At 38.9% G+C, this 21,886-nt stretch overlaps 1 protein-coding gene across 1 annotated transcript; it reads right to left on the reverse strand.

The window, feature by feature from the left end:
• Nucleotides 1–3,652: 3,652 nt before the first annotated feature.
• tfr1b (transferrin receptor 1b) lies at nucleotides 3,653–19,367 on the reverse strand. Its single transcript, XM_057824853.1, has 19 exons — nucleotides 19,247–19,367; nucleotides 18,081–18,121; nucleotides 15,031–15,244; nucleotides 14,681–14,960; nucleotides 13,908–14,045; nucleotides 13,742–13,826; nucleotides 13,552–13,668; nucleotides 11,540–11,635; nucleotides 11,318–11,457; nucleotides 11,120–11,241; nucleotides 10,921–11,040; nucleotides 10,359–10,444; nucleotides 10,219–10,282; nucleotides 10,061–10,128; nucleotides 6,053–6,123; nucleotides 5,897–5,987; nucleotides 5,591–5,818; nucleotides 4,347–4,496; nucleotides 3,653–4,278 (listed from the first exon to the last, which is right to left on the reverse strand). The coding sequence occupies exons 2-19, from the start codon at nucleotides 18,111–18,113 to the stop codon at nucleotides 4,066–4,068; spliced, it is 2,316 nt and encodes a 771-aa protein (XP_057680836.1). The 5' UTR covers nucleotides 18,114–18,121; nucleotides 19,247–19,367; the 3' UTR covers nucleotides 3,653–4,065.
• Nucleotides 19,368–21,886: the final 2,519 nt, after the last annotated feature.

Consider the following 21,886-nt stretch of genomic DNA (forward strand, 5'->3'; position numbering starts at 1 on the left):
TGTAGGGCAACCCCGGAAGTGGCTATGGTAGCGACGAAAACCGTTTACAAACAAAGTATTTTATGGAGGTAGATTTGTGTCTTTATTATTCAATCAAAAAAAAAGTTGCTTCAGTCAAAATATATAATTTCAATCGAAAAAAAGTCACTTCAATTAAAAAAAAAAGTGTTTGAATGCAAAAATAAATTTGAAACTCAAAAAATTTGCACTTGAAAACTTTTTCTTTGATAATTTTTTTTTTTTTTTTACTGAAACAACTTTTTTGATTGAAGTTATGTAGTTTTGCGTTCGGACCACATTTAGACTAGGACATCTGTGTATTATTCAATCAAAAAATAAGTAAGACCAAAATATATATATATATTTAAAAGAACAGTCACTTCAATAAAATTTTTTTTTTTAGAAATCAATCATAGAAGAAGTTTTTGAATGCGATAAAATATTTTGAGACTCAGAAATTCGCATTTGAACACTTAATATTTCATTGAAACTGTTTTCTTTGATTGAATCAATCCTTTTTGTGTTTGTAGATTTGTGCCTTTAGTATTCAATTAAAAAAAAAAAAGTTACTTCAATCAAAATATTTATTTTCAACCCAAACAAAATCACTTCAATAAAGAACAAAAATGTGTTTGAATGTAAAAATAAATTTTAAACTCAAAAAATTATTTAAAAAACATTTTTTTTAATAAAAAGCTATTTTCCTTTGAATTTTTTTATTTTTTTTAATTATTTTTTTTGGGAGGGGGGGGGGGGGGTTGAATTAGTTTTTTTATTTTATTTTTTGATTGAAGTAATACTGATTTGTGTTTGGGGCACATTTTGGCCAGGAAGTTTTTGTCTTTATTATTAAATCAAAAAATATATATTTTCAAAAAGAAAAATCACTTCAATCAAAAAAAGAAAAATGTCAATCATGGAAAACGTTTTTGAATGCTAAAAAATATTTGAGATTGAAAAATTTGCATTTGAACACCTAATTTTTAATTGAAAAATATTCTTTGATTGAAGCAATCCTTTTTGTGTTTGGGCCATATTTTGGTAGGACATTTGTGTCTAAATCATTCAATCTCCAAAAAATTTACTTCAATCAAAATAATATCAATCAAAGAAAAAAATTTGAAAAATTGCCCTCCCCTAATTTTTTTTTTGAAAATTAAATGCAAAGCAAATGACTGTCTAAGGTGCTAGTCACATGATCTAAAAATAATTTTGACCCATTATAAAAATATAATTTTTTGTTCATTTAATTCATTTTTGTTGCAGTCTTATTGCTTTACAAATATTATATATATATATATATATATATATATATATATATATATATATGAAAGAATTTCATGCAATGACACTTTCCGGCCACCGGGGGGGCTGCCCCCCCCCTTAAAATCCGCTTATGACTTTGATGTGTATTCGTTCAGGTGATACACCGTTCGATTCAAACCTTTGCTCTCAAAAACTACTAAAGAAACATTTTGAAACGTTCCAGAATAAATGGATTTTTTTTGCAGATTTAACTTTCAATATTTGAATATAACCTAAAGTATATTTACACAATAAATACAAACTTGTAAATAACCTCGTAACTATTGCAAAAAAAAAAAAAAAAACATTTGTCTTGAGACCACTCAACATTGTCCGTCTAAATAAACAAACATCTGGAAAAATTTCTTAGTCATGGACGTATGCGGACTACATCACCATAAAACGGAAATCCAGCAAATCAGTGCAGCGTAGCAGCTCCGCCCAGGGGATACAATTTTCGACGGTGGTCACTACATTGGCACGACATTGGTGAGCGTACCATATTCAATGGATGATGATCTTGGCGAAAAGTATAACTGCCCTAAGCAGCCTATTCAGAAATCCCCTCAAGAATGATTGGAAACAAAAAAACGCACATTTTCAACTGATTACTCAAATATTTTTGCAAGTTAATTTTGTTGATGACCCCTCAGGGAATAACAAAAAAATAAATAAATGAATGGAGCCTTCCTTAACGTGAAACACTACTGCTTTTGTCCACAAGCACAAACGCAACAAAAAAATGAAAGCTGCTTTGGCTCCTTAGAGACCACATAAATAAAACTGAAAATTGGGGAAACCTCAGTTCACTAAGTTTCTCATATTTTGTTAACAGTAGAAAACAGAGGAACTTCTAAGTGGTTTCCTACTCGAGTTTTGCAGGTTAGCAAATTTACACAGTTTAATGCCATGCCAACTCTGATGCAGGTCTGACTTTCAGTAGCAAAATTTGTGGCATGTTCTCACTTTCACAACATTGACATCTTTTTACATTGCTTACAGTGGCTATTGCTGCTGGCTGTAAAAAATATCCCCCCCGCTTAAAGGGGGCGGAGGAGGTGGTATGTTGACATGTTGTGGCGGCCTTTAGATTCAGCAAGTAAAAAGGAAGTCTGACCATAATGAAAAATGTTCACTTAATAATGGCAGGCACCATTCTAGCCTCAGAACATATGGGAAGACAATCTAAATTACCTACATAACTGAAGTCATTATAAAATGTAAATAAGGTTGCTAAAAAGTTGGTAGTGCTATGTCCCTACAGTCCTTTTGCAAACCTAGGCCCTTGATTTGTTGTAAATATCACTATGCACACACAGTTACAGTTGTAATAAAGACAAAAGACTTTATATTTCCATCATTCTTTATTCGCCAAACATAGAATGCATCGTTTCGAGCTACCACCAGAAAATATCAAACAAACCATTCGGTTTAGTTTAATTTCTGAACTTGACCACCACCTTACAAGTGCGAAAATCCAACTTTGTTTTTACCTCTTGAGAGTAAAAATCTACTTGCTTACATGTAACAATGAAAGTTTTAAGCAATATAGCTGATTCTGCTAGCTCCGGGAGAATAAATAAACCACTAATGATCTATTCCTTAGATTTCGCTATTCATGTGTGGAATAATCGTAGAAATACCACTACATTTCTTCCCAGAGCTAAGTGTAGCTTAGCGTGAAGCTAATTTTAACCAAACAAAATGAACTAGCCAAGTCCAAGAGTGATTGAAACACAGCAGCGAGCATGCTAATCGCTAGCGACAGAGGAAATAGCTACCAAAAAGCAAACTAACGACAATAAATAAGTATAAAACTCTGGGAAACACTGTCCCCGATAAGTCGTTCCACCCTTGGAGTGAATATGAGAGGCACTGCTCCCGATAAATACACGTAAAAAAGACAAACATTCACACGTGGTAGGTAAAAACTACCGTCACTTGTCATTATGGGAGACACTGCTCCCGATAATGGGTTTTATTATGAGGGTCACTGCCCCCGATAACTCACGCCAACTGCTCCAAAAATTGGATTTTTGTCACTGAACTCATAAGCTGCCGTTGACAGCGATAGACGTCCATTCCCTTCAAACTCTTGGTTCAAAGGGAATGGATGTCTATTGACGTCAACGGACTTGAGTCAATTTATTCGACTTTTTTCATATGGTCCATTTTTTTGGATTGTTTTTGTGGGTGCTTATCAAATTTCATGGCTGTCAACTTTTTTTTCCCCCATTTTTTTATCTATCCACTGAATTTATAGCTTTTTAGTTGTTTCCCCCCCCCCCCACTTAATTTTTTTTTTTTTTTTTCCTTGCGTAAATTTGTGACCTTTTTTTCTTTCGATGATAACAATTTGATCCATTTCACTAATAGTTTCTTCAAGCTGCCTGAGTTAGGGCTAAACAGTTCACGTAGCAGATGCTGCCGTCAGATGAGACGGTATAACCGTCATAATTATGGAAGGCACTGCTTCCGATAATTTAATATAAAAAGAAAAACTATTCTACGTATAAATAAGGTCCTCAGTGTTTAGATGGCAAAGAGGTGGAAGGTGTCAGTAGTATTTACGGTTTTCAAGTATTGGACGGGATCTGAAGCCCCTCCCCCTTAAAAAAAACAAAAAAACAAAAAATAAACAAAAAAACAAAAAATAAACAGCATTTCCTTCATTCTTAAAGGAGCAATGGATTTAGAGTGTCCAATTAAACTTGAGCTATTTTTTGTTTTTGCCTAATGTCATTTTCACTCACGCACGCCCTACACTTCATTGTCATTCTGCCAGATGTCGCTGATCATGGCGTTGGCGCACATTTTGATGGTCCAGGTGGCAAAAGCCAGCTGGGTGTGGAGCTCCCGCGGGTCCGTGTTCTCGGCGAGGGCCGCCAGAGTGTGCTTGCCGCGACCCATTAAGATGTGGCGGAAGGGGGTGTCCACGGGTGACACGTACGGAGAGAGGAGGTTGCGTTCCACCTGGCGTAAAGAGAGGAATAGTGTTCTAAAACGGCAGGGAGAATAATGGAGGAAACGACGTGGCTTACGGTCATGAGTTTTTCATTGATGAAACGGGCGCCGCGGTCTTCAGTCATGTCAGTGTTCATGATGGCTTTCTTCAGGTTGGTTGTAGCTCGCATGAAGGAGCCGTGCGCATTGCTCAGCCATCTAGGGTCCACGCCTTTAAGTTGGCCCTCCTGCACGACAAAGACTTTTGTTATCAACTGCGATAAGACATCCAATTGGAAGCCCATCATCAAATTAGGAGGATTCAAGTGTCATTACTTCAGTATTTAAAAAATGTCAACACTTATATTTCCATTTGAAATATTTCAATTCCTTTAATTATATTAACAGGTTTTTATTTATATTTATGCTTCAATATTTTTTTAAATCAATCTCAATGTAAATGCTTTAATTTACATTTGTTTTAAATGTTATTTTATATATTTCCATGTATGAAATCTTTTCCATTTCAAGACTTGCATTTCTACGCATTTCCGTTTCGTTTAAATATTTATTTCAGTTCATTAAATATTTGTTGCCGTGTTTATTTGCATGTCTCTTTCAATTTACTGAAATATTTCACTCATTTCAGTTTATTTATATTTATTATTTATTTTCACATTTCAACATGTATTTATATTTCATACAAATATTTCCACTTAAACATTTCAATATTTTATTAAAAATATATTTTTTACTTAATTTACTGAATTTAATATTTCAGTTCAGGTTGTTGGTGCGTTTTGCTTTTTTAAGACAGTTTACAATATTATTTGCACGTTTTACTGACTGACTATGCCATTTCTGTTTGTTATTTATAATGTTTTGTGCTTGTCACTTAATAAACCGGTCAGTTTCTTGTTACCAACCGTTGTGTGTTATTCAAACTCACCTAATTCAGCTGGGTAGTTGTTATCAAGGGTATTAAAACTTTTTTCCAACATGAGTGACAACTAAGTAAGGAGGCTAAATAACTTTAAACTTTAACACATGCTCAGATAGGTCGGTATCGGTATCGGCCTGTATCGGTATCGGATCGGAAGTGCAAAAACCTGGATCGGGACATCCCTAATTGTGAACTTTTTTTTTTTTTTTAACATAAAGGCAACATCAAAGGCATGCAAATTGGGACAAAATAAACTCAGGTGTTAAAGGGCTAATATTTCTTTGTTCCATTTATTTAAACTCAATGAATTTGTTCATTACAAACTGAAAACGACTTAAAAATATATGAGCGACTTTCCTTTTGAGTGCTGGTCTTTTGTACGAGTCAAAAGGCACTCACCTGGACGAGCCGTTGAACGTGAATGTAGAGAGAGCTGATGGCTACGGGGACCACCTCGAGGTAGCGGTCGACGTCCAGACTGATTAAGTGGTTGTGGATCAAGCGGAGCGCCATGCGGCCGGCCATTTTTGCCGCCAGCACAGTCATCTCTTCCAATTTCTGGTTCGTGCTGAACTTCAGGTGGTCTTTGTTGTCCATGGATGTGCCGTAATAAGTGTACTCCTCCACCTTTAAGCAGAGGGGAAAAAATATCATTAAGATGAGCGGATATTTTGTCACATGCAAATGCGGTCGTTCAGGACTCGCCTCGGGAGTGATGAAGTGGAAAGAGATTGAGGGAATACCAGCGAAGGCCAGAAAGGGGTATGCGGTGTCATCGACATCCATGGGCCTCAACCTGTGCACGCGCGGGCGGAGATGTTTTAGGTTTTTTGTCAGCTCGCTTCATTTATGTCTACTTACACTTTTTCCTCCCAATCGCTCCGTCCCACCATGTCGTACAAGCTGCTGCTGCCCCCCAGTGGACTATTCACCTGAGATTGAAATGACATGAAACATGGACTTTTCATTAATGCTGCAATGATTAATCGATTAATTTGAGTATTCGATTAGAAAAAAATATTTGAATTTTGCTTCGAGTATTTGTTTAATTTAAGTGGCATTGTAATGGTTTATTTTGTAAGTGTTTGCATTTAGTTTTACTGATTAGGGTGGACACACTGCCCTCGGGTCTGCCAGATTTCACAATGCTAAATCCAACTGCTCCCTGTTAAGACCAACGAAAGCTAAGTTTTTGTTTGAGCTGAAGTTTTTTATGCATTCATAATTTAGTGTATAGGCATATTTAGCCAGTTTTTTGTGGGAATGTGTGTCTGAACCATTTGTTAAGAGAAACGTGTATTAAAAAAAAAAAAAAAAAAAAAGGTTAGCATTTTAACTAGCGGACTTTTGCTCTATAAGTTAGTCAATTGTTCTTTTGTTGTACATAGATCATCAGTTTTTTATTTATTTAGTTATAATATTTTAATTTTTCATGTTCCCGAATATAAGGCGCACCCCAAATTTACTTGTAAAATCTAGGGAAAATTATTGTACCCGTGTATAACGCGCACCCTAATTTTAGCATTAATAAATAGAAGAGTACAAGAAAACAGAGCTTGTGTACAGATATAGAAATGTCATTTTACTAACTGGTGAAACACAGCACAAGCACAGCACATTGGTAGTTCAAACATTACCGTAAACTGACAATATGCATGGTAATAATTAGGGGTGTAACTGTACACAAAAATCTCGGTTCAGTACGTACCTCGATTTTGAGGTCACGGTTCGGTTCATGTTTGGTACAGTAAGAAAACAAAATGCAAAATATAAATGTGCTAATTGTTTATTACACGCTTTTGTGCTTTCAACAATAGGAACAGTAGCCTATATAAAGCTAGATTTCTGCTCAAAAAGTAGCAGGTATTTATAGATAATAATCCAACAACAATTTGCCTTTCAGACCCCGCGTATTGGTCAGCTTTCTCTCTGAAAGAAAGAAGAAAAAAAGAAGTCCTGTGCTAAAGAGAAAAGCAATCCCAATGACAAGGATTTTAACGTGTATTTTACAAATGAAATGCCTCTGATTTTTTTTTTCTTATGAACGGTTTTCAAAAGCTTTGGTGGATTTTCTCAAGTTAAAGCGCCACACAGAAATTAATAAATTTAATTGTGTAAGCAGGATCTGTGTATTATTAATTATAGGTGTTTTAGCTCATTTCAATTTATTTTATTTAAATGGGCTATTACTTATTTTATTATGTGTTTGTATTTTACAAATGTGATGTAGTAATCATTTATATTGTGTATTTTATGTTGTATAACTTTAGTTCCTATGTGAATATTAGTTCCTACTTGTTTTGTTGTGGTAGGAGGGTTTGTATTGAACGTGGGGCCGTGTTGGTTATTATTATGGCACAGAAGACAGCAGTAAATCAACAAAGACAAGTTAACTGTGCCCCAATCTACCACTCAATAGATCGGATGGACTCAAAACGTGGGTTACGATTGCATGTTAGTTTGAAAATCGACCGGATCCACCGTATTTTTACACGAGTGACTTCCGGTCTGCCCAATCCTAGCTACCGGTAGTAGTATTGACGAAGGGGGGGGTCGCGTCTCGCGTCAAATAATAAACTCTGCCATTCTTTTCGCGTGCGTCGTGTTGAGCCGCTTCTGGGACACGTCTAACACACGGCCGCACTGCGACTGGTGTGCATTGGCTGATTGACTTTAACGTTTCACTGCGTTTTCGCGGCGGCCACGTTGTCTCGCCGTTGACGTTTCTGGGTTATACTGTCCTACCGTGTTGGTCCTCATTATAATAGAGAAGACGGAGTAAATATAATCTACACATAGAAACTAACCAGATCGACTCACAGCCTCGAAAAGTAAGGGTTACTTTACGTCAGAAACCCTCCGTTCTGAACCGAGCACCAAGTACCGAAACTGTTCAATATGAATCCATGTACCGTTACACCTTTATTTAGTTATAACAGGGATTCCCCTATATTCAACAGATTGTGGCGCACCGCCACACTAAAATGAAAGCCGCCACGCCTGGCAAATGAGATGTATTTTATTTATTTATTTAAATAAAAAATTTTTTTAAGGCCGCTTCAAACTAGCGGCAGCCGAGTGGGAGGAGTTCAGCGGACACCTATTCATTGTATATTGTAGCCTAATGTTCGTAACTATGCAGGCCCCCCCTTAAGAGACGCAAGGGGAACGAGTAGGAAGAATGGGAGAACGAGCGAGATAGCGAGAGATAGCGGTCGCATGTCGTAGCAGCCCGCTGTTATTTTGTTATTGTTTTTCTTTATTATTGTTACCACAATAAAGTGGGTAAGCAAATACAGACTTCTCTCCTTCTTGCCCATATCCGGGGCATTACAATAATTTGGATCGGACTTTTCGGCGAAAGTGAGCGGTGGACTGCCGTCTTGGACGGAAAGCAAACTTTGACTAACTTGCGCTGAGAGACTGCGGAGAGGCGGGGCCCAAAATAAAGCCTTGCTCTATTTTCAGAGCGTTGGTCACAGTAAACGATTTATCAGTTCAAGCAGAGTAAAATGATACATATTCACGGTACAAGAACGTCCTTTCTGGTTCCATCGATTGGTAAGAAAAGGCTGTTTGTACGAGTGACGTGTGGGCGCTCCCGTCAGGGGGGACATTTCACGTGGAGTGGCTATTTTTCGGCACAACACCGGCGCGCCAACTTCAGACAATTACGGCTGACGAAACTTTGATATATGCGCCCCCCCACCCAAATTTCGCGAGCTCTGGGACACTCGAAAAATGACTCTCATACCTCTCCTTGCTAAGTTAATGGTACCTCGACGTGCCTTTGTGTGGAAATTTTGTTTACGAACAACGGGGAAAAAACTATTCACCTTCTCACCGAATCAAGTAAAACTCTTTACACGGCTATTAGAATTCCCCCAGTGCTCTCAATGGGTCAGTTGACAGAAGGACTGTTATTGTTGTGGTAATGTAGTACTTATGAGGGTCAAATAAAAGGAAAAAGGAGGACTACGACGGTGGTCTGCTACCCGCGGCTCTCGGGCCGCATGCGGCTCTTTAGCGATGCTTCGGAGCTTTTTTTTTTTTTTTTTTTTAATGGAAAAAGATGGGGGAGGGAAATATATTTTTTTGTTTTAATAGGATTTCTAGGAGGACAAACATGACACAAACATTCTTTCAATTCATTAATATTGTAATGAAGTTAAACTTGTGGTGGCATAGTACAACAGAGTAGTCACGTGGTGCGTCATTCTCTATAGGATCCACTGCAGGGAAAATAAACATTTAATCATGAAGGCTAATTACGTATTTCTAGCCAACTTAGTCATTTCTATAGTAGGCTAATATAGCTAGTATCGATAATTATAAGGCTTGTACAAGGCTTTTAATTTTTTGTGGCTCCAGACATACTGTATCAGGTTTTTTTTTTGTTTTTTTGGGGGTCAAATATGGCTCTTTCAACAGTTTGGGTTGCCAACCCTGAGTCACTACGAGATGTAAGTCGTACTATTGCCACGAGAAAAAAAGTCGCATTAGTACATCGGGTAACGTAGCTGTAATCAGCTACGCATTTTACATACATGTACTGTAGCTGAGAGGTACAACATTAGCCTGGCTAATGAAATATTTCAAATATATCTTTGTTATGGTTCTTATTGGGGGAAAAAATGAAGAAAAAAAAATTCGCTGTGGCACGACATGGTGAGGCTGTCCAACTCCGATGCAGCCCACCACCACAGCTTCAAAAAATCCTAGGGGAAACACTGTATAATATTTAAAAATTTCATGTTCCTCATCTGATTACTCGATTATTCGAACTAACCAGTTCATCGCTTAATCGACTACTAAAATAATCGATAGCTGCTTGCCTACTTTTCAATATATTAAAGTAATTTGAATTACCTCCTTCATTGTGTTCTCTAGCAGGGTGTGAAGCAGCGGACTTGCTGAGGCAATAAAGCCACCGCGACCTGGTGAGAAAAGAAATCTTAAACTGGCATCTTTCGGAATGCTCTATAAAAGGCCTCACAAACAACCTGTACTTTCACATTCCTACTTACCCATGATCACACCATCCAGGTTGATGTAGGTGACGAGCTTTCTGTTGATAGAGGTCAGATAGCCCTGAGGGGGAAAAATGTTCAATTCTTAGCACAAGAGCTCTCAAAATTTTAGTTTTATTTTTTGTTGATGGTCTAACCTCCAAAAACTCTGTGGCTCCGACGCTTCCATATTCTCCGGCGCCCCAGCTGGCAAAGACTATGCTCCTTCTGGGCCGAACACTATCTACAAAAACAAACAAATTGTTTACTCATGTGAGAATTATGACTATGTTGAAAATGTCTGGGGGAAAAAAAAAGAACAAAAATGTGAGAGGGTAAAAATTGCAAGGAAAAAAAGTATGGCGGAAAAAGGACCAAAAATGGTGGGAAAAGTTAAAAACAAAAGGGAAGGAGAACCCAAAACGGTAGCAACGGGACAAAAAAATGTAGGAAAAACAAGGATAGGAAAAAAATGGGTTGAAAAATGAAAAAACGTTTAGAGTGGCAAAAAGGGGAGGAAAGGGAGAAACAAAGATAAGGAAAATGGGGGGAAAATTTGAAAAAAATGTGACAAAAGGAAAAGAGCATAAGGATAAATCAACATGGCTGAAAAGGGGACAAAGAAAAGAAAAGTGGGAAAATTCAAAACCAAAAGTCTGAGAAAAAGGGACAAAAGGGAAAAAAAATACAACTACTGTTCATTTTTTTTTGGTTACCAACCTTTCTCTACCAAGTCTTTAAAAGCCTTGGCCAGCTCCATGAGAACAGAGGTTCCGACAGCGGCTCGGGCGAAGCCTTTCCCCCATGCGTCCCTTTGTGCTCCCACCACCACATATTCGTCTGCAGCACACGACCAACATCAAGAGACTTCCCGTTTGATTCCTTTCAAACAAACAGGGGAGTTATGGACCTCCCGTACCCGGATCGATGAAGCCTGTGAGAACTCCGAACACGTTGTGGATCTCCGTGTTGACCAGCACGTTGTTGACTTCCACGGTGATGTCCTTTACACCTCCCACATTGTCCGGACCACCGATTTCCCTGGGAATCGGTGAAAACGCCAGTTAAATATACATTCTGGGGTCTAACGAAGAAACATGGTGGCGGCTAAGCTTACCGCAGGAGGGTTTGGGCATGGTTGTACGTGATGGTTTGAGCTAGGATGCCCGGAAGGCCGGAGGAGTTAGTGGGCGGGAACTGGGTGTGGTTAAAGGAAGGGAAGCCCGGGGTGTACGGGTCGCCTGAGCCAAGGTGGACCTAATACGGGAAGCGGAACAGTCAGGTGGCTAGTGTCTTGCATCGAGCGAAACGGGCATAAATTCGTCCGGGCGCCGCTTACGTGGCCGTAGAGTGGTGAATTAGCGTCGTAGTTGCGATCTCTCATGTCGGGATAGAGGAGGACAGCTGAGGCGCCTCGGGCTTCGGCGTTAGCCACCTAACGAGAATGTTGAGGGGGAAAAAAAAAAGTGACCTTAGTTTTAGGACGACTACTTTTCTCTCGATTGAATCCTGTAGCTAGGAGTGGGAACCTTGGCACCTCACGATACGATTTGCGATACAAAGCTCACGATAACGATATGGCGGTACAACGATTATCAATACATTGGTCAGGAAATCATTCTAGTATATTCTACAAACTAACAAACAGAAAAACAAGCTTCTGTTGTGAATTGGAATGAGTTTATCACTAGAAGACGTCAGTGGAAGCAAATGCCAGGCAATAAGGTAATTTTGGGCTATTTAACGTCATTTAGCCGTTGCTTTTCAGTTACTTCCTGTTGATTTGTGGGGTATTTTAGGGGTCTGTTCCTGTTTACTTTGAGTTACAGAACAGGAAATTAGCTGGGAATCACCCAAATGAATAGGCAGTGACTCAAACTCAACAGGAAATTACTTATAAATGCTCTAAAATGAAGAGCAAGTGACCTGTAAATGCCCTGAAAATCGGGACAGAATGACTGAATAGAGGTGTGCGAAATTTCCGATTCTTAGATTATTCGCGATTCGGCCGTGGAAGATTCGAGAACGATTCACAAACATCCAAATTCCGATTATTGAAGTATGTCAAGTAGAGCGGAAGTAAAACACACTCAGCGCGCCGGCGCGGTCTTTGGGACGCAATGAGGAACGGAGCGAGAGTAGCTAAACGTCATGCTTGTCATTACCCGGCCCCTCGGGTAATGACAATGCTCAACTCACGGCTCTGGCTCAACTCATGCCGCGAGATTAAAAAAATATATATATATACCTGACCGCTGCTACAAACTACGTCCACGTAATGGTACGGTAGATATATTTATATAGGACTAGATGCAAACGAACAGACTTGGTGGCGTTAGCAGCACATGTTGAAAAAGCTAGATGCGGGCGTTAGTAAACGGCTGCCATCTTAAAGCAGTAGACTTCCCTGCAAGGCTGTTGTAGCGAACCTTCCAAACGAACCTAATTAACTTTTTATCTAAAATACTCCTAAATCGGCAAAATATTGACTTGAATCTATCTTTAAAATAGTTTTAAATCTTTCACATGTCGAAAGTAGACAAAAGGGAAATTATGGAATAACGGGAACAATTTTAACAACTTTAACGGTTGATTTACAACATTAAATTAATTGGATGTAGTTTAAAGCTGCTGATACAGAATGGGGATTTGAGTATATTATTGTTTTTAACTTAACTTGATACTGAAATAGTCATTTATTTAAGCCTGCGAAGCTTTTTTTTTTTTTTTTTTTTTTTTTTTTAAATAAAGTTTTTGTAACTAAAGTACAAAACATTAAAAGCAGCTAATAGCGGGGGGGGGGGGGGGGGGGGGGGTCATCAATACTCGATCTATAATCGAATCGTAGCCTCTGAATCGTAACCGGATCGTTAGGTGCTGAAGGATTCCCACCTCTAGCTGTGAATGCTCTGGTTCGAATGAACGGACGTTCCCAGTCTAAATGGATTGGGCGTCGAGCACCGTCAATGCAGCCTTATAGAGTTAACTGAGACACTATTATGGTGGAAGATTTTTGTAGCAACCTGTTTGTTTCCTTTTTATCTATTTTTTTTAGACATTGACATCTTTTTAAAACGTTATCGCAATTCTTGGCAGGAGCATATCGATAACCTTTTGAGATGCAAAGTATCACAATATATCACCATTTCCATATTTTGTCACACCCCTACCATCTACTATACGAGGGTCAACCTAAAATATTTACTTTTATAACCACAAACTAGGGGTGTGACCTATCTGCTGGCACGACCTATACGTGAGTATATATGGTATATTAAAAGCACCAATTGACGGCAATAGACGTCAAAAGCAGCCAATGATTGATCACTATAATCATCATCGTGAGGGTACCTTTTCAGCAAAGCTGATTTTTCCGACTTTGATCAACATAACGCTGCCTCTCATCTCCACGTTCTTGCGTTCGTCCAGATCTTCGCGACGACCGTATTCGGCGAACACCAGCTTCCCCTAAGAATCACACGCAGTCGCGTTATCCCTTATGATTCTCGTGAAAGATCCAAAAACAGTTGCCGGTCCTCACCGTGACCTTCCCGGTGGCGCTGTAGGCCAGATAACCTTCGGGTTTGAACTCCTCGCCGTTGTAGGTAATGACATTGGGCCGGGCGCTGCAGAAGTGTGGCCGAGTTAGCGATGTCGTTAGTGTTTGACGCCAAAATTGGGTGGAAAAAAAAAAAAAACCCACAAACCTGTCTTTCTTCTGCAGCTGAACGTAATGAACGTCTGTCCATTTCTCCAAGTTGAGAGCGCCGAATTCGTCAGCGACCAGGTTAGCCACACGGATGTCGCCTTGACTGCCGGCCGGGCGTGCCGGAACGTCAAATTCACTGAGAAGAGGTGATGGGAGTCACTCGGTTTTGAATTCAGTGGAAGTGTAACAAGTTCAAACAAGTACTAAGTTCCATGTTAGTGGTGAATGAATGAGCATGTTTCAGTGCCGTTTCCGCGGAAAAACGTCCGACCCATTTTGACTGGATTGCTGCCCACTTCCAGTCAAAGTGGATCAGACATCTATCCGCATCAATAGCACTAAAAGATGAAAAATAGCAGTTGCCACAGATTAAATGAATTGGACTTTTATTGTTGTCAATGGCAGGTAGTGAGTTAAAGAGAAACATGTAATTTAATTTAAATCAGAATATTTACAGACTAATTAGTCCCTCTATTTAATCTTCTATACAACATTTTGTTAATTTTAATGTAAACGATGAATATTTGCATTTGCTTATTACCTTTTGAAAATAAAATTTAGTTTTCCTTTACGTTTGAAAAAAATTCTTAATAAAATTTGTATTATTTTCTTCAAATTAATCCATTTAAAAAATAATTATCTTTTAGTTGCGGCTGCCCTACTTGAAATACACTCAACGTGCCATTGACAGTGAGAGACGTCCAATTGCCGGACCACTCTCTCTTATAATTTGAGCTTTTACAAAAAAAAAAAATAAGCCGAAGATTTTACTTGAAACGCCTTTCGAAATTCTGGCGGGTGAATTTATTGTCAAGAAGTCGGCTGATTTCGTTCCAGTTGGTCGGGATGCCGCGAACCGCCTCATCGACTACAGCGCCGTCGTCTTTCTCTTCCTCTTTGTCCTGTTGTTTTGTTGGCGCCACAGTCGTCGTCGTCGTCGTCTTCTGCGCAGTCGTCTGCACAGACTGCGCAGTAGTCTCCCCCGTCTGATTCAAACACCCGCTCAGCCTCGCCTCAGATTTCTTCAAGGTAACGTTGCCGAGAAAGTACCCTGCGAACGAGTCGATTTCATTGCCGTTCAATTCGCTAAAAGCCCTCGGCTCCCGTTTCAAATTGCGTACCGACAGTGAAGACGACCACGAAACCCAACACCAACAGGAAGATGAAGCGCTTGTTCCCGGCGCCGCCCGGACGGTGGGCGGGCCGGTAGGTGGGCGAGTCGTTGGCGTTCGCGACATCCGCCTGCTCGTCGTCATCGGCCATTTTGAGCTCAACGTGCCGGTTCGGTTCGTCGTCGCGCTGCAACGGGAACCGGCGGTACTGGACGCTTTTAATCTGAAGGAAGGAGGAATTGGCATTTACAGAGGGTAGCAATTAGGTGTGGGAACCTCTTGGTACCTCACGATACGATATGCGATACAAAGCTCACGATAACGATGATCTGATGATAAGGCGATACAACGATTATCGATACATTGGTCAGGAAATCATTCTAGGATAGTACAAACAACTAATAAACAGAAGGAAAAAAAAGTTTCTGCTGTGAATTGGAATGAGTTTATCACTAGTAGACGTCCAATCCATTTGAACTGGGAGGGTGGCAGCGAATGAACATTCGCTCATTCGCTGCCATCCCTCCCACTTCAAACAGATTGAACGTCTATGGCTGTCAATGCCAGGCAATTAGGTAATTTTGGGCCATTTGGGGTCTCACTGGAAAAATTGAAATTTATTGAAGATTTAACCACAGCCATCTCCCCAGTGCCTTTGCCTAACATGCAGCCCTACATCATCAAGGATTGAGGGAATTTTGATGTCTTCTTCAGGCAACCTTCTTTGTAAATCTCACTGGAATGGCACCAAACAAAAGTTCCAGCACCATCACCTTGTCAAGAGTCAAGAATCTACTTTGGACACGGAGCCAAGAATCTGCATTGGACAAGGCAATGCTAAAACTTTTGTTTGGTGCCATTCCAATGAGATTTACAAAGAAGGTTGCCTGAAGAAGACATCAAAATTCCTTCAGTCCTTGAAGATGTAGGGCTGCATGTTAGGCAAGGGCACTGGGGAGATGGCTGTGGTTAAATCTTCAATAAATTTCAAGAGTTTACATTGACATTTTAGATTTCTTATCCCTTCAATTGAAAATATGTCATTTTCCAAGATAACAATGCATCATGCCACAGAGCTAAACCCGTTAAAGCAGTCCTTGGAGAAAGACTTATCCAGTCAATGTCATGGCCTACAAATAGCCCAGATCCCAACCCTATTGATAACCTGTGGTGGAAACATTGAAACCTTTTTACAACGGTATCTTGATTCTTGGCAGGAGCATATCGATAAGCTTTTGGGATAAAATGTATCACGATATATCACCGTTTTGATATTTTGTCACACCCCTAGTAGCAATGTGATTCAGCAAGCTACTTCACGGAAAAAAATTCTTTGGCGATGGAAAAAATGTAGGTGGAAAAACAGGAACGCTCAATGGTTAAATTTGACTTTAGAAGCAGAAAGGTGATTCACAGTGAGGTTAACTCTTTTAGGACCATTAACAATGATAGACAACCAATCATGTGGCTATTTTAAAAAATTTAACTCTTTAAAGGGGTTTATCACAATCACAAATCCAATCCATTTGAATAGATGTATTTACAGGGTCTAACAAAAAAAAAATCAATCAGGTCAAAAATGTAAAAAAATTAGGTGAAAAAGTTGATTCCAAAAAATTTCAGCTGTCCCAATCACGCATTTTTCTAGCTGAGTTCGATTCATTCACCTGATTTTGACAATGCGACGCTACAGAGTACCTGTCAGAAACCTCATCAACGAATTTTTCTTTACGTTTTCTTTTGTCAATATACTTGTCCATCGTTATTTATTTTGGTGCTTTATAGCCATTTAAAAAATCTTATAAAAACGACCTTTTTCCACCCAAGTCCAATCCAATCTTCTAAAAATGTTGCCTAACACAAAACGTACAATTTTATTTCGATGAGAGCCTTGTACGTATGTCATATATATATGGCGGAAAACACAGACAAGACTGAAAAAGCAGTTTCTGCTCTTGCACGCCTCTTTAAAAGAAACTGCTGTATTTTATTTCATTCGGTCAAGTGGCGTTACAATGGTTTATTTTGAAAATGTTTGCCTTTCGTTTTAATGATTTGGGTGGATACACTGCCTTCCAGTTTGCCTCATTTCACATGGCTGAATCCAGCTGCTCCATGTCAAGACCAACATAAGCCAAGTTTTTGTATGATCTTATTTTTAATGCATTCGTTATTTATTTTATAGGTATACTTAGCCATTTTTTGTGGGAATATGTGTCTGAACCATTTGTTAAGAACATTGTAAAAAAAATAAATAAAAAAAGTTAGCATTTTATAGCATTTAAGCTAGCGGAATTTTGCTATGAAAGTTTTGTTGTACATGAATCCTTATTTATTTTTTGATACCGTTTGAGGTTCAGCTCAGGTATTTTGATTTTTCATATTTCTTATCCGATTACTCGATTATTTGAACTAGTTCATCGAATAATCGACTACTAAAATAATTGATGGCTGCAGCTCTATAAATTTGTGTTAGATAGTATATATTTTTTCCACTGTACTCTACTGCACATAACCTGTTTTCACCAGAGAATGTATAAACGCCAGAAATGCCTATGACCATTCCTGCTTTTTATGTTGATTTATCCAATAAAAACTATTCTATTTTTTTGGGTTGAATGTTCATCCTAACATGTTGAATGAATATTATCAAGGTTCAAAACAGTTCGTTGAGCATGTTTGGTTATCAATAGGACATCAATATTAAAAATCTTGACAAAAGAATTTTGGAATTTGTCTTTTCGGTCCCAAAATGTTGATTTATATTTGGTCAGAGAAGAAAACAACAGTTTGGACATGAAGTTCAAGGTGTCCTGAAAAAAGGAACCCAACCAGGCCATCGTTAACAATTCTTTGTTCGAAATATAAAGTCAAAGGCATGCAAAATCAGACAAAACAGGCCCGGACCATAAAGGGTCAACTATAAAAATCCTGTACAGTCCTATTAAAATATTTTTTATCACTAGTAGACGTCCAATCCATTTGAAATGGGAGGTTCACACCTACATGTGATTAAAAAAATCATTTAAACCCACAGGTAAAACCCCACAAAAACTTACCATATTGTTCACCGTAGACTTGACTCGATCCATCTTCGCTTCTGAAACGAAAAACGTAGACTGAGCTCTTAAAATGGCCTCCGCCGTTCTCCTTGAGCCGCTTATTTAGTCTTCAAAGTGGAGATTAAAACTTCAACTTGGCCTTTGTCGTGGTATTTCTTGGCAGCTGTGTTTGAATTCTTAACCAAGGTAACTGCCATCTCAACTTCACTTCCTTACTGTTAACGGTGCGGAACACTCTTAACTGCTTTGCCTTGCGTGACCTTGCTGTCAAAACTGATTCCAGGAAGTATTTTACCACAGAAATGCAACTAAACCGATTACAGGAAGTATTATACCACAGAAACGCTGCAAATATATTGGAAAATACAGATAATACAATGATCAAAATGTCAAGAAATGTGTGATTTCAAAGCCATTAGACTACCAGCATAGCCTGGAACGTGCAAAAAACGATGTCAAATAACTTTCACTCATGAAATGAGTCACACTAGGATAAATATTGGTACAGCAGAAAGGAAAAGTATCTCTAGCTTTCATTTTTCAACGTATTGTTCTACGCGAGAATAAGTAACTATGAAACAAAAGAACGACAAATTGGAAATTCGCTTTTACGGCTGTCATTGACGGCAACGGGCGTCTTTTAATCGCTTCCGGTCTAAATGCATTGGACGTATATCGCCGTCAACGATTAATTTGGAGAAACCGGTTTTGAAAGTGAACGTTAGCTAAAACACACCTTAGGAAATCCTTCGCGGTCACGTATGTTTCGCAAAGCACATGTAATGAGGTAAACTCACCAAAATAACATTAAAATACGTTAATAACAAAATTAAATGTGTATGCTTAAAACGCCTGTTAATATTCCAGCAAACGTGTTAGCCTACACGAGACACCGCAGTTTGTATGTAATAAATAAATGAACCCGGTGTTTTAGTCTTAACATCAGTAGCAACAACGAGATGGGATAAAAATTTGAATTTTGTTGCAAAAACCGTGACGAATCAACGCACATGGTCGACGCGTGACATTGTGAAATTGTTCAATGTTCTGCTACGGCGGCGCGAAAATGGCGCGACCGTTAATTAAAATGTCAGGTGGTGGTGTAATGTTTCACAACACAATTATTCATTAAAATTTATGCATTCAAGGTCGTTTTGTCTCACCTTGAGGAAGGCTTTACCTCCGCCGCCACCGAAAATTCCGGAGAAATGAACCTCCTTTCCTTCTTGTCCTTTGATAGAGGATGTAAAAAGCACTTCCCTGTACGTCACAAATATGCAGTGACGGGCTTAGATATCATATATTTAGAACTACGTGCTTGAGCCAATGAGGACTGCCACTACGTTATCTAGCATCCCTTGTCGGCCATTTTGAGTCAGACACGTTCGATGAATGTAACATTATAGTCATTGGAGAGTGTACTTTGCAATAACTGTTAACTATTCAAGTTTCAACTGATTTTCAAACGGATTTTTTTTTAAGTTAGATATGCAGTAAATTTACTTTATATTTGAACTATTTTTAAAATAAAGTCATTGTAAACATTTAGTTGAATTTAAACCCTTGAGTCGACACAATAACGGAAGATTGTTAACGTTTCAAGGTATATTAACACATGTAACATTGGAGAAAAAAAACGGGGGGGGGGGGGGTTTAATTTTTTTTCGTCGTAAATGAATAAACAATTCCGAAAACTAATAGATATATTGTAACCATCGCGAGAGTGAAGAGTTTTGGAAGGTTGCCCAGAGTTGCCTTCATTGACAGTCGGAGACACTAAAACATACACTACCGTTCAAAAGTTGTGTTTTCCTTCAAAAGTCACACTTTTAGTTTTAAAATATGAGTTTCAAAATGAATAGGAAAATATAGTCAAGACATTGACAAGGTTTAATAATTGTATCCTTCAAACTTTGGTTTTATCAAAGAATGCTAATTTTGCAACAATTACAGCTTTGCAGACCTATGATGTACTAGCTGTTAATTTGTTGAGAAGAAGAAAAAGAAGATAAGAGAAACGTCACTCCACGCTTCCAGAAGCACCTCAAACAAGTTGGATTGGCTTGATGGGCACTTCTTGCGTACCATACGGTCGAGCTGCTTCCACAACAGCTCAATGGGTTTAAGGTCCGTTGACTGTGCTGGCCACTCCATTACAGATAGAATACCACCTGCCTGCTTCTTTCCTAAATAGTTCTTGCATAATTTGGAGGTGTGCTTTGGGTCACTGTGATGTTGTAGGATGAAATTGACTCCAATCAAGAATTGTCCACAGGGTATGGCATGGTGTTGCAAAATGGAGTGATAGCTTTCTTTATCTAAAATCCCGTTGATCTTCCACTTTACCAGCACGAAAGCAACCCCAGACATTACTTTCACCATTGTTGACAGATGACATCAGGCACTCTTCCAGCATCTTGGCACCTTGCGGCGATTGGCCTGCCCACGTATACCTAACGTATCCTGACGTATCCTAAAGTAATCCTAACATATCATAACGTTTCCTAATGCCTGTCCGATATATCCGAATGTTTTTCGTAACTAAAGCTAACACTTCCGCGGGGGAAAGGCATGAGTGCCAATCGAGAGAGCGGATGGAGCGAGCGGGTCGACGTAGCACAGCCAATCACGAGTAAATGCGAAGATGACCGGCGAGTGTGTCATAGTCAGCGCAGCCAGTCACGAGCGAGTGCTGAAGAATAGCGCCAACCAAGTCCAAGTCGGCGCAGCCAATCACGAGCGTGGCCCCATTGGAGACGAGCAGCATACTTTAGTGGAGACTAAAAAGGGTCGCGCTTGAAGACCAGGAGCGAGAGGCAAGGGGGGAAGCCCCAAAGAAAAGGCGGTTTAGAGAAAACCATGAGTACAAATGCCAAAAATGTGTAAAAAAAACAAACAAACAAAAAAACCGCACCACAGGTCACAGCCAGGTAAAGGGAATATGGTACTGTCCTGCTTCTGGCAAAACCATAGAGGAGTGGAGGAACATGCTCACAATGTAAATATAATTAATAAACATTCAAACATTGACATTTCTTCAAAACTGAATATTGTTTATTTTGCTTGTGTGATTTTTTTGCTTTTTATATTTTAAATACGTGTTTAAAATTTGCATGTTGTAAATAGTTCGTGTTGTGAATAATTCCCACTTTTTTCTCACAATGTAAAATCCATATTTTTGGACATACGTGATGTTATTTTTGTTGTTGAAGAATTTCCAGTTGTTATTAGTGTTATATTTGAGGACATGAATAACTGTTATGTGTTTAAAATGACATAATGGTGGAGATACATAAATCTCATTTTTACGTTAATGTAACATTGTGAACATTTTCTTTAATACATTACTTTACAATCATAGTTTTCTTTGTGTGTGTAATTGCAATTGAAATTCCTCCTTACTACTACATACATTTAGGCCCCAAACAAACACACAAAACAAAACAAAATCTGATGGCGTATTGTTAATAATTAAAGATTTGATTGTTTAAAAAAAAACAACAACAACATGTGACTGTAAGTCACCGCTGACGTAATGTGTGAAGGAATAAAGTTTGATTGAAAAAAAAAAAAAAGTGACAGGAAGTCACCACTGTTCTGGCTAGCGGTGGTTCGATTCCAGCTGGTGACGCATCCCACCCCCGTCCTCCCATTGACTTCTTTTCGTCTTTTCTGCTGTTTTCGTGGACATTCGCCCAATTTTTTTCATTTTCTCTCCCATTTTCCCCCTCTTTCTTTTCCCTCTTTCCCCCGCTCAGGCTGGCTGTTATGCCCTGGCCCTGGCGGTTCAGTTGTTTTGTGTG

This window comes from Corythoichthys intestinalis, chromosome 20 (genome assembly GCF_030265065.1).
Source record: "Corythoichthys intestinalis isolate RoL2023-P3 chromosome 20, ASM3026506v1, whole genome shotgun sequence".
Classification (NCBI taxonomy): domain Eukaryota; kingdom Metazoa; phylum Chordata; class Actinopteri; order Syngnathiformes; family Syngnathidae; genus Corythoichthys; species Corythoichthys intestinalis.